Source organism: Microtus ochrogaster, chromosome 17, assembly GCF_000317375.1.
Source record: "Microtus ochrogaster isolate Prairie Vole_2 chromosome 17, MicOch1.0, whole genome shotgun sequence".
NCBI classification, from domain to species: Eukaryota; Metazoa; Chordata; class Mammalia; order Rodentia; family Cricetidae; genus Microtus; species Microtus ochrogaster.
Window position 1 is genome coordinate 33670264 of NC_022019.1, and position 13023 is coordinate 33683286.

The 13023-nt window shown below is 46.4% G+C and overlaps 1 protein-coding gene across 1 annotated transcript in view; it reads left to right on the plus strand.

Moving 5' to 3' along the window:
- Ubac2 (UBA domain containing 2) overlaps positions 1-13023 on the plus strand; it is a 157337-nt gene that overhangs the window by 116605 nt on the left and 27709 nt on the right. Inside the window, exon 7 of the mRNA XM_013349312.2 lies at positions 8158-8403. Coding sequence (XP_013204766.1) covers positions 8158-8403 — 246 coding nt within the window. The remainder of the gene's footprint in view (positions 1-8157; positions 8404-13023) is intronic.

The following is a 13023-nucleotide window of genomic DNA, read 5'->3' on the forward strand; positions in this document are numbered from 1 at the left end:
CCCTCCCTCCCTCCCTCCTTCCCTCCCTCTTTCTCCCTGTTTGGAGACTGTATCCAGGGCTTCATGCATGCTAAACAGGCATTCTACAACTTAACTCTTTTCCCCACTCATACTCTGATTTTAAAGCCCTTTTTTTCTTCAGCAAAACATGACTTTGAAGACAAGACTGTCTGAGACTGAGGATGTCACCCAGTATGCTTGACGCCTGATGCACTCTGGGCGTGGTGGCACACATTTGTGCTGCTGGCTCTCAGGAGGTGGAGGCAAGGAGGATCCGAACTTAGAGTGAGTTCAAAGCCAGTTCAGCCTAATGAGACCCTGACTCAAGAAAACTAAAAGGAGTCTTAATATAACCTAAGTAGTGCTATGGAGACTTAGGTAAAACCTTAATGTCATCATTCCTATCCTATCTTTTCATAGACGGGGTGATGTGATTATCAGCTATTCATAGGGAACTGAATTGCTAAGCTTTATGTATTCTAATCCACTGTGAATATCGGAAACATTGCACAGTTTGACACCCAGGGTCACAGTGAAGTGCTAGACACATGTGCACTCTTCCTTCCCATGCTCCTAGCACACGTGCTCACCATCTGGGGCCAGATCAGACAAGGATGAAGTCATAGAGCGTGCAATCACTTTTGCTCAGCTTCAGTTTCCCACCATGCTGCTTTAAAGAATGTAAACCTTCAATAGTTGGGAAGACTCTGAGGACTGGCATTTCTGTCCCAATAAACACCTTGTTGAGATTTTATTTTGAGGGCTGGAGAGATAGGTTAGTGGTTCCTAGTGCATGTTGGTGCTGCTGAGGACCTGGCTTTGGTTCCTTGATTCCCAGCACCCACATGGGGTGGCTCGGAACCGTTTCCCTCTTCTGATCGCTGTAGGCACCAGGCACACACATGTGCACATACATACATACATGCAGATAAAATACTCATACATGTAAAATAAACTGGATAAATTTTAAAAAATAAATAACAGCCGGGCGGTGGTGGCGCACGCCTTTAATCCCAGCACTCGGGAGGCAGAGGCAGGTGGATCTCTGTGAGTTCGAGACCAGCCTGGTCTACAGAGCTAGTTCCAGGATAGGCTCCAAAGCCACAGAGAAACCCTGTCTCGAAAAACAAAAATAAATAAATAAATAAATAAATAATATTTTATTTTGGAACATTGAATTTATATATTTGATGAAAATTGGTATCTTAACCATTTTGAACTTCCAGTTCATGGATGGTAGTATCTCTATTACTAGGGTTTATATGTATATGTGTGTGTGTGTGTGTGTGTGTTTTCATCCTCTGGCTCAATGTGTGGTTTGTGCTGTGTGCCGGCTCCTTGTGTGTTCCCTCTATCACCTCAGACTCTTCCCTCACAGGCGCAAAGGAGGTGGAACAGACCAAGGTCATCACCCAGCTCACTGCTGCCTCCCACAGCCCCTGGCTCTGCTTCTGCAGGATTTGCATGTTCTGCCTTCACTTTCCGAGGGCTCGTGAGGCTCATGGGTGCTTTCTAGTTTCACTCCACATGGAACTGTCTCTGTTTTCATTTTCTTTGTTGTGTTGTACGGTTTTGATAATAATGCCACGGGAGTGCTTGAAGCCACAAGTCCCGCCGTGTGCCCTGTAGAGCCTGCTCCATTTTCCCCTTCGCTCCTGCCTCTGGGCCATATCCAGTGACCTCTCCCCTCTGCTCATCTGCAGCTGCATTTGCCAGATTTCCCTGGCTTGCTTTCCTTACCCTGCAGCTACTGCTGGGCTGCGCTTACACATCTCCTACCATCTCTGCGGAACTCTAGGTGACTGCCAGCTTTTTCTCTTCTGCATTCCTCTGGCCCCCATGCTACCTATTCCCTCAGCTTAAATTCTAGGCACTAGTCAGTGGCTCCTAGATGCTTCTCCACGTAACTATTCCCTTGGGTCCCAGACTGGAGTTCTAACCACTTACTGTGCAGCCATCCCGCACAGCATCTGTTTGGGATGTTGTCTTCAGTCTCCAGTGGCACCCTGTCGTCCTGAAGGCCTTTGCTTATGTGTCCCACCTTCCATGGGTCCTTGGTCCAAGTACTCCATTTCCTTATAGAGCATGTCAGGTGGTCACATGTCCTCGTGTGTCTGTTGCCTTTCCTGTGCACTAAGGACTTCACTGCCGTGATGGTAAAGTTTTCTCTTCTCTCTCCTCTACCGTGTTTTCAGTGCTGGGGCGTGACATACCCTTCCTGAAGTCATGGAATTTTGTATTAGTTGGGTTCTCTAGAATCCCAGAACTTATAGAATGATGTAGCATGAATAATAAAGACCCAGAGACAGATATTGAGGTTCAAGCTGAAAATCAGAAAAGCAAAGCAGCCAGCCACTGGCTCTTTCTTCTCCCACAGACCAAAATGGGTGATCCTGCCTCCACGAATCGTCAGACTGAGTCTGAGAGACAAAGCTGTCTCCACCCATTTTATATTCCTCTTCAGTGCTGGAATTAAAGGTGTGCACCACTACAGCCACCTGGCCTCTATGGCTAACTAGTGTGTCTGCTGGGATTTAAGGCCTGTGCCACCACTGCCCAGAGGGTATGACTGACTGGTATGACTACTGTATATTCTGATCTTCAGGCAAGCTTTGTTAAAACACAAATGCTATACCACTGTATTTACCCTTTTTGTCTATAATTAAAAAGGCTATAACTAAGAAAAACTATATGCAATAAGCACAAGTTTATAACACATACAGGCAGTAACATACAGGCATCAACAATGTCTAGTCCATTTGCATTTGACAAATTCAGGAAAATACTCCATTAGCTATCCTATCTTGTTGAGTCCAAAAGGTTGTACATAATTTACTTTCTATTCTAATTTACATTATCAAATTATCTTCTAATGTCTCTCAACTTTTTACACTTTATACCTCTTTAGTGAGTCTGGTAAACAAGAAAAACTACAGCTATAACTCTGTAGTCTCAATTCCCTCAGAAACCCAAGAAGGAAATAATATTAACTGTGTGAGCAGGAAGTGCAAGCAAGCGACTTCCAAAAAATGTGAGAAATGATAGAAAATCTGGCTGCCTGGACAGTCACCCAAAGTTCCTCTACAACACTGGGGCACCTGTCTTTGGCCTGCAGGCCTCGCATATCCAATAGATGTTCTGGAGGGCTGACTGGCCTTGTCCTAACAGTGTGTGGCACGCACTTTCTTTTGTGTCTCATGAATCGGTAACTATGTTGAGAGGTTCTTTAAAATCCATTAGTACCATGAGCTATAATTCTGACTATTGGACAGAATCATAAGGGCTTTGATACATTTGACTTAAATTTTTTGATTTGTAGCCTGTCTTTCCTGATTCATTTGCATCAGTATAGAATGTACGGGCTCCAGTTATTGGTGTGTCCGGTACAATGTGAAGAAGGGTCCAGCTAGTTCTCTTTATAAGTTCAATTCTCTTGCTTTTTTGGCATAGTTGTTAATCTCTCCCCCCCAAAAATTACTACAGGCTTTTTTCCAGGGTTCACTTTCTGCACGTAATTTGTCAATTACTGCTGAGTCTATTCCTGCTAATTGGTGAAGTCTCAATTTTCCTTTCACAGACCTTTTCTATGTAAGTTTTAAATTTTTTACTTGGTTTATGTTATAAAAAGATCTATTCTAAGATAATATCTTCCCTCTGCATTAAAATTCCTATAGAGGAATGTTTGGAGGGTAATATGACCAGAATGCAGTTAAGATTCGGATCCATGCGATCTGTATGTGCCTCCTGTAATTTCTCTCCAGTCAAAGTCAATTCTCTTTCAGCATCAGCTGGTAATTTCCTGGGATTTTTTTAAGCCCTTGTCACCATCTAAGGTTTTATTTAAATCAGTCAGTCCATCAGATTTTGTCCCAGTAGTGGGCTGTAGATGAAAAATGTCTCCTAGCAATCTTTGGAAGTCATTTAAAGTCTGCAATTAATCTCCTAATTTGCACCTTTGGGGCCTAATTTTTTTGTAAACCTGTTTTATAGCCTAAATAAGCAATAGAATCTCCTATTTGTATTTTTTTTCAGAAGCAATTTTTAATCCCCAGCAAGACAAAATTTCCTTTACTTCTTAAAAGATTCTTTCTAAAGTATCTGTATTTGAATCAGATAGCAAAATGTTGTCCATTTAATGATAAACTATAGATTCAGGAAATTGCTTATGTATCATTTACAATTGATTCCCTACAAAATATTGACACAGGGTGAGGCTATTCAACATTCCCAGTGGGAGAATATTTCATTGATATCTTTTAGCAGGCTGAGAATTGTTATAAGTAGGCACTGTGAGGGCTATTTTTTCTGTCTTTTTCTTGTAAAGGTATAATAAAGTAACAGTATTTTAAATCAATAACTATAAGAGGCCGTCGTTTAGGCAATAGAGGATGCAGAGGAATTCCAGACTGTAGAAAGCCCATAGGTTGAATTACCTTTTTAACAGCTCTTAAATCTGTTACCATTCTCCATTTTCCAGATTTCTTTTTAGCAACATATACAGGAGAATTCCAAGGACTGGTTGATGCTGAGAATCTAGTTGTTCCTGCACTAGCTATTCTAAAGCCTGCAGCTTCTCTGTTGTTAAAGACCATTGCTTAACCCATACAGGTTTGTCTGACAACCAATTTAAAGGTGGGGCTGTTGGGAGATCAGCAGCTGTTGTGCCCTGTTCTTGTACAACATGAGTGACCAGTGGCTGTTCTTTGTACTATCTTGTAATATTTTTCCCAGAAACATATTTTAATTTATGGTTTGTTTCTAAGATTGGGGAAATGTTAATCTGAGTATTCCCTTGATATAACAAATCACATCCCCTCAAATTCATTGCTATGTTAGCTACATATGGTTTTAATATTCCTCTCTGTCCTTCTGGCTCTATACATTCATCCCATCTTCTGCTCTGCTTTGCCTGAGATAAAGTTCCAATTCCTAAAAACTGAAAATTTATCTCCTGAAGAGCCAATATGGATACCAAGATTCTGGTAAAATTGTTACATTCGCACCTGTGTCTACCAAGCCTTCAATGATAATATCATTTATTTGTATTTATAGTTTTGGTCATTGTTCATTCATAGAAGTTTGCTGAAATACTCAACTATGGTTTCTCCTGATTTTTTTTTCTCTTTTTTAGCTGTTCTGTTGTCTAGAGCAGGATGGTTTCTTACAATAGGCATTAGGATCTTTAATTGCTCTGTAAGGAGTTTACTCTGTGATGGCAGGAAATGACTGAACCAGATTTGACACAGGGGCCTGTGAGAGGCCCCTCAGGCAGTTACCTTGAATATCCCTTGTTGACCTACATTCATTAGTCATTAGTCCAATGCCTGCCTTTGTGGCCTTCTGCATCATCCAGAAGGGAGGGGCATTCTGAGTGGATTAAGCCTGGAAAAAAAACATTGCTTCTAGGAACACCCTGTTTACAATCCCTTTCAAGGTGACCTTGTTTGCCACAACTGAAACCTCTGGAAATCACCTCTCCTATCCAAGTGTCATCATCATGAGATTTAGTATTGATTGTATCTGAAACCCAGTCTTCCAAGGGTGCTCATCTTGCCTTTAATTGTCCTTTTGCATTGAGAGTTAGCATCCTCAAAAGTCTGTAAGTCAGTTACTATTTGTCTAGCTTCTGAATTTGGTATCATTCTATTTACTGCTGATGTAAGAAATCTGTGAAGGTTTCTTTTGAACCCTGTATGACTTTAGTAAATAATTAAATCTTCTTTCCTACTTCTTCAATTCTGTCCCAAGAATTCAGAGCTGTTGCATGGCATAAATCCAGCGTGTGGTCATCATATAATTTTCCTTTCTATCGTAGCGTATTCACCTTCTCTAAAAAGTTGATCTTAGGAGATTTCCTTACCTCTAGCTTTAGTTCATTGTTCCATAGTCTTAGCGTCTTCTCTGAACCAGGTACTCCACTGCAATTGTGGACCAGGCTCTGAAACAGCTGTATCCAAGTCTGTCCAGTCTTAGGAGTAGTTCTATTACAAGCTGACCACACGCTTAACGTTTGCTTCACAAAAGGTGAGTGCATGCCATAGGAGACGATTGCTTCCTTCCGCCAATCTAACATTGCCATAGGAGTCCCTTCAGCTCTTCAGAGCCTCTAGCATTTGGTACTTCCTGTAAGGTTACTGGGTATATTAAGGTTGGTTGTTCTGTCTTCAAACTGTTCAGCGAATTATCATACAGAGACATAACTCCCCTTGTAATGGTGTTTCCCAATTTTTTAATGTGGGAAAAATCTCTTTCTCTTCACTCATTCCTCCCTTAAATAATTCTCAATTTTCTCACCAAATCTGCCACCAGTGATGATGATGAAGAAGCTGTGAGGCTGATTGCTGCTGCGTAGAACAGTAAAAACCTGACTGGATTTCAAGGCAGCTACTAGTTTGACATCAGCCTGAGGAGGGGGTTTAGGGAGAGCCCCCCAGGAGAAAAGAAAGAAACGCCAAGCTGCTAGGGCTGTGACTTCGGCCGTGTGTAGCTCCAGCCTATGAAGGTGGCTGTAAAACCACAGGCAAACTGCTTTTTTGTGAATCCGTACCCCCAAACATATTGGGTGCTAGATGTAACACAAATAATAAAAACCCAGAGACATGGGGTTCAAGCTGAAGATCAGAAAAGCTCTTACCTTTACCTCAGACCAAAGTGGTGATCCTGTCTCCACGAATCCTCAGACTGAGACTGAGACCCGTCTCCTCCCATCTTATATTCCTCTCTAGTGCTGGGATCAAAGGTGTGCATCACCGCCTGGCCTCTATGGCTAACTAGTGTGACTGCCGGGATTAAGGTGTGTGCCACCACTGCCTGGTCTGCATGGTTGACTAGTGTGGCTGCTTTGCATTCTGATCTCAGACAAGCTTTATTTATTACAACACAAATACTATACCACTATAGAATGAACCCCTTCTATATTTATAGGGAGAGAGAGGGGGTTCATTCTATATGTATATGAATTTTTATAAATATGTATCTATATGTGGGAATTTATTGGAATGACTTACAGCCTGAGTCAAACAAGAACCCAGCAGCTGCTCAGTCCCAGGAGGCTGGTGTCCCAGCTGGTCCTCTGTATGTGCTGGAGTCCCAAAAAAGTCGGCTTCAGTGCCAGTGAAGGGATGGATGTGCTGGCAACCGAGAACTCATGCTGTAGACCAGGCTGGCCTTGAACTCACAGAGATCTGCCTGCATCTACATCCCCCACCCCAAGTCCTGGGATTAAAAGTGAGATCCACCATCACCCGGTTAAAGTTTTTTTATGTATTAAAAGAATATGTATGGTGATTTTTACCTAAAAAGCCATATTAAAAAGAAATCCTGAGGTTTCTCCTTCTATGTAAATATCTTTTGTAACGATCTTTACAACAAATAGATTTGTTTGTAAAAAGTATTTTCCACAAGTATCTATTGCGAACTAATATTAATGAGTAACTGAACATCTAGAGAAAGAGCCATGTTTGGGTAAATTCGGGGTTTACATGTCCTTCCTTTCTGGCCCTGTGTGTCCCTCAGGCCATCTGCCAGTGGGGCCCCACAGAGTTGCTCCAATGTGAGATTGTTTGGATAATCAAACCTTTTTTGTATTTTGTAACTTAATTTGTATGTAAGCCAGAAGTCAATCTTGGTATCTGCCCCAGGATCGTCCACCTGGCTTCTTCAGATGGGCTCCCTCACTTGGACCTAGGGCTTGCGGGCTATTGGGTCGGTGAACCCCAGGGATTCGTATGATTCAGCCTCCCCAGCACGGGGTATATGCACATGCAGCCAGGTCTGGCTGGGAGCCAGGGACCGAATTCAGGTTTCCATGCTTGTCTGACCAGGCCATCTCCCAGCCCCTGGATTTCTTTTAAAATTGAGACATCCTCCTTACAACTGTATCTGTACGTGGTATGTGAAGTGGTCAGGCCTTTGCTAACTCCTGATTATGGAGCAAGCTTGTCTTACTAAGTTCAATCCGCGTTGGTTTGTGTGTCAGGTAGTGTTCTCACAGCAGAAGTGTTTAGGAGTGCTGTGTGCTCGGCCACGTGGCGGGACTTAGGAACACTGCCACAACTAGAAAATGCCATTGGAGACATTGTCACTATCGAGTCCCTGTTAAATACACCATCTCAATCTTTGTTACGTTTGAACAATCAGCTGGGTGTTTTCTCTTAGATTTCAGGCATGTGCTATGACCGCAAAGTGTTCCAGGTTCACCAGCTGCTTCGCATCCCTGGCAGGATGGCCCGGTTCTCCTCCTGGGCCCTCGAGCCCATCTTCTCTTCTTCAGAGCCAACCAGCGAGGCCAGAGTTGGGATGGGAGCCACCGTGGACATCCAGAGGCAGCAGAGGATGGAGCAACTTGACCGGCAGCTGATGCTCTCTCAGTTCGCACAAGTGAGACGACAAAGGCAGCAGCAGGTGAGACCTGCGTGCCGGCCCTGCGGTGTGCCGGCGTGCGTGCGTGCGTGCGTGCGTGCGTGCGTGCGTGTGTGTGTGTGTGTGTGTGTGCACGCACTGCGTGTGAACCTGTGAGCTTCTGATGTGTTTGCAGGACACTGAGAATGTAGGTCTCAGGGTGGCCTTTGTCAGTGTCAGGGGTTTTGTTTTTAAGGTAACAAAATACATCAAGCTGAGCAGTTGATCAGAATGGACATTCTCATTCTTAGCATTATTTCGGAGAGAAGCACCAACCTAGTTAGCAAGATAGGATATGTATCAGTGTTGGTAATCTTGTCAAAGCCACAGCGTCTTCCTGTTAAAGGGCTAGTCATGTGCCCTGGATGAGGAACGAACGCAAAGCTTCATGACTGTCCTGGGTTAAAGTGAGCACAGATAAGAAAGCCTGACAGGAACAGCCAGTGATTGCATCATATAAATGTGTGCCATTAGCAGCCAGGGGCCACTGCACAGTTACCTCCAAATACCACAGTAGCCAAAACTACAACACAACACCTGTCTTTCAAGGGACACAAGGAAAGGGGAAGTTGCTCTCGACCCCGCCAGTGTCTGGCATCTTCCTTGGACACTTGCATGACCCAGGACACTGGGCTCTTCACTTCCGGCCTCCTCCTTCATCTTCTGGGGTGCTGAGAGATGCAGGGTTTTCTCCTGCCTTCTTCCCCGGGTGTGAGGCGGTAGGGCTTTAGGTCTCAGTGGCCTACAGAATTGAACTCTGTCTAGTCTGATGTCTTTGTGCCCCTATTGGGAATGTGGGTTCCAGGGTTTATATTTTGGAAGGGAGTGTGGGATAGAAAAGAAAGAAACCAGAGTCATCCGTACAGACCTGTCTGACTTTGACATCACTTCGGAGCACACGATGCAGGTGTATGACATACATGTTCGAAGACAGCTGGCGTGTGCTCTTGTAGGCAGCTCAGAGATGTGGGGGTGGAAACGACTGATGACCTCAGCTCCATACATGAGAACAGAGAGCACGGAGCTGCGTGAGAAGGATTCTGTCTACAGTCAGCACAGGTGGGAGTGAAGCCTGTGATTGACAGGAGGCAGTGGATCCACAAGACCCTCGAGAAGAGGGGAAGGATGGGTGGGATGGCCATAGAGAGCCCAGCAAGGCCTGGCTGCTCAGTCTTCCTGGCCCCTTTGTAGCTTCCTCCCCTCCTGGGTACAGCGTAAGACCCTCCGAGATGAGAGTCTTTCTGGGGAAAGGGAGGTTTGTAGGTTCTGTGGTGCACCGTGGTGAGTGGCTTTCTAGTGTCAGTGGCTTGCCTTGGGGAAAAGAAATTCTGGTTTCTGTGCCTTACTCTTGGATGGGATGGTGGGCAAAGGCTAGAGAGACCTTGCTTCAGAGGCTTCCAGAGTCTTCACCTCAAAGAGCCCAGCACATCAAGGTGCCAGACTTTGGGGCATGATGTTCTGAGCCCTAATCTCTTTTCATAAGAAAACCATTTCTTTTGAATTAGGGCCCCTGAATGACCTCACTTGGCCTTAATTAACCGTTGAAGACCCTGTGTCTGAATCCCGTCCTGCCGAGGCAGTAGGCTTTCAACATATAGACTCATGGTTCCACAGAGTCAGTGCCCAGTGTTGGTTGGCACCACGTGCTCATTTTTTCTTGAGAGTGGTCTATCAAGCGTACTGCTGTCTGCTGATGGCAGATTAGCTAGTCCACGATGTCAGTACATGGGTAGTGGGTACATGGGGTGTATAACCTCCGTTCTGTCGCCATGGCTACTCCTCCTGAACCAGTACTGAGATGGACAATAATAAGGTTGTTATCATTCCGTCCGCCTCCTGCTTGGAGCCTTTATTATGATGGATGTCTGTGGTAGGAATTAATTTGGGAAAACATAGAAACAGCCAACACACTTCCCGAGAGTCCCTTTGGCTGTGCTCATTGCCTTCCCTCGGGTTTCCTTGGCCCTTACCTTCCAGCTTCCTGGCTGACCAACCCAGTAAATCTGCAGGCTGCATTTTATTACCCACAGGCCTCTGCTCTTTATGCGAAGTGGAAGACTGAGGGAACTAGCCAGCTCCTCCCGTGGGAGGAGTTCCCCTCTGCCTTCCCGAGATCTCCCTGCGCAGTACCCGAGAAGAGCCCTGAGCATTTTCAAGAATGTCCCTGAACCATACTTGGCCATTGTCCTCCCCTCGTACTGGTTGTCACAGGCTCACAGCTTGTGGCAGGTGTGAGCTAGGAGACGTGTTGGTGCAACAGACGTGGTTGGCATGGTGTCTGGCATATCTGCCTTTCCCGCGCCCTTGTGCCCTCTGGCTCTGCCCGTGCTGACCCCGGGTGTGCCCTTTCACTGTGGGCTTCCAGAGCCTGCAGACGGATGGGTCTCCACTGCACACACTGAAATCACATTATTCTTGGGCGGTTTCTAGTATATCATAGTTTTCTGTGGGGATATAGTTCTCTGCAATTAATATATTCCCTGCCTGGGACCCCAGGAGCCAACATGTTCTCTTATGGCAGTCTTCAGATGCCACACGGTGTCTCTGTCCACCACACACTCTTTTCCCACCCTCTCTTCCGCCCTGAGAATGCATTCCCATTGGTGCTGGGAATGGCACCTGCTCTTGTTTGTGGCTCTCTCTGCTGTCTGCCAGGCCTCTCCACTCTCCAAGGGCCTGAAGTTCAGAGCAGGAAAGCAGCCTGGACAGCCAAGGGCATCTGCCCTAAGCTTTCTAGGTTTATTTTCCTAAGCTTCATTACCACAGCCTGCTGAACTTCCTCATGGGCTGTTTGACCCTTTATCTTTATGCATGGTAGACCAGTACACAGTAATCTTCTGCCTGTTAAACCACCATGGAAGATTCCCGTGTTTGTGTGTGAGTGAGACGAGACCTTTGTATGCCAGTTACGTTGATCTGGGGGAAGGGCTATTTTCATAGATTTTTCCAACACATTTGTTCTTAATGCTTATCCTACGGTGGACCTAGGGCTGCCGTCTGTTGTGGAGCTTCAGGTCAGCCAGTCCGCAGGGCTCGCTGCCTCACTTGCTGACTGGCGCGCTTCACGTATTACTAGCAAGGGCACCATGTGCTATGCCAACCACGTGCCCCTGGCCCCAGTTCAGTCCTGCCTGTCAATTTGAAGCTCTCCCCTCACTCAGCGAGCTGCTTTCAAGGCCACACAAGGCCACCCAAGCAGGTAACCGCTGGGCCAAAGCCCCAAGGCTGTGCCGTTGAAGTTCCTGGACCCAGTTTATATCTATGGAATGGTCTTCCCTCTCCCTGAGATGGACTTGTGCTCTTGTGCCCTGGGGTCTCCCAGAGACACATTTCTGCTGCACTCGCTGCCCCTCCTCAGTCCCAACATCTTCAGCACATAGGCTGCCCTGACTCCTGAGCAGGTACTGCTCCCTGCTCCTGTCTGCAGCGGCTCAGCACTCCACCCCTCCGCCCTCCACACCTTGCCCCTGCTCCAGTAAAGTGTCATGTCTCCTTTATATCAGTTGGTTGTTCCTGCCCCCATCATCTCCACCACCTGAGTTCATGCCCATGGCCTCATTTGCCTGCTCCTACGGCAGTGTCTGCCCCGTCGTTTGCTCCGTCAGTGGTCTCTGAAACATCACTCCCCCTGAAATCTTTGAGCAGTTCTTCTTAGCTGTTAGGGTAGTTTACACACGGCCCCTGCCTCCTTCCCACAGTGCACTGCAAGCCTTGCTAAGCTATTTGCAGTTCATCAGAGCTCTCACCTCCCGCGGCCACCCAGCTCTACCACACAGAGAAAAGTGTGTTTGGTGTTGGTTTTTTTTGCCTGTCTGATTCCCATCCACTCTCCAGTTTTCCTGGCAAATAGTATCTCTCTGGGAAGCCTTTTCAGTCTCCCACTGGGTCCCAGTTTCTTTGCCTAGCACTTAGCCCAGCTCTAACCAGGGACCAGCTCACCTATGCAGTGTGATGGGATGCAGAGAGCAGGCTGTCTGCTTCCCCAGTGCACGGATAATAGGGCACCAATAGGAGCTTAGCAAATATTTGGGGAACTGATGAGTAAATGTGTGTGCTGTAACTATTGACAGGGTTACTTCGAATGCTGATGCCAGCTTAACAGTCGGAGCTGGAAAGGCGCACGGATGTCCTGCAAGGGCAAGCTGAAAACAAGTCATGACAGACAGACCAAGCTCATGTTTAGGCTAACAGAGCAGCCAGGAAGAAAGCAGGAAGTTCAGGAACAGGGTTGCCAGGGGAGGAGCTGTAGCAGGAAGAGCAGGTGTTCACCCTGACAAAGGAGCTTCCGCAGGAGGGAGGCACTGAGGGGAGGAGGGGACTATGGCAGGACACTGAGAAGCGCCATGCAACCCCTGCCTTGGTGTGAGATAGCCCATGCTCACATCTGCCGTAGCAACGTGACGGTGACCTCACGTTCCCGTGAGCATTGCTGGCGGTGACCTCACGTTCCCATGAGCATTGCTGGCGGTGACCTCACGTTCCTGTGAGCGGTACTGGCGGTGACCTCACGTTCCCACAAGCTTTGCTGACGGTGACCTCACGTTCCCGTGAGCATTGCTGACGGTGACCTCACGTTCCCGTGAGCATTGCTGGCGGTGACCTCACGTTCCCGTGAGCATTGCT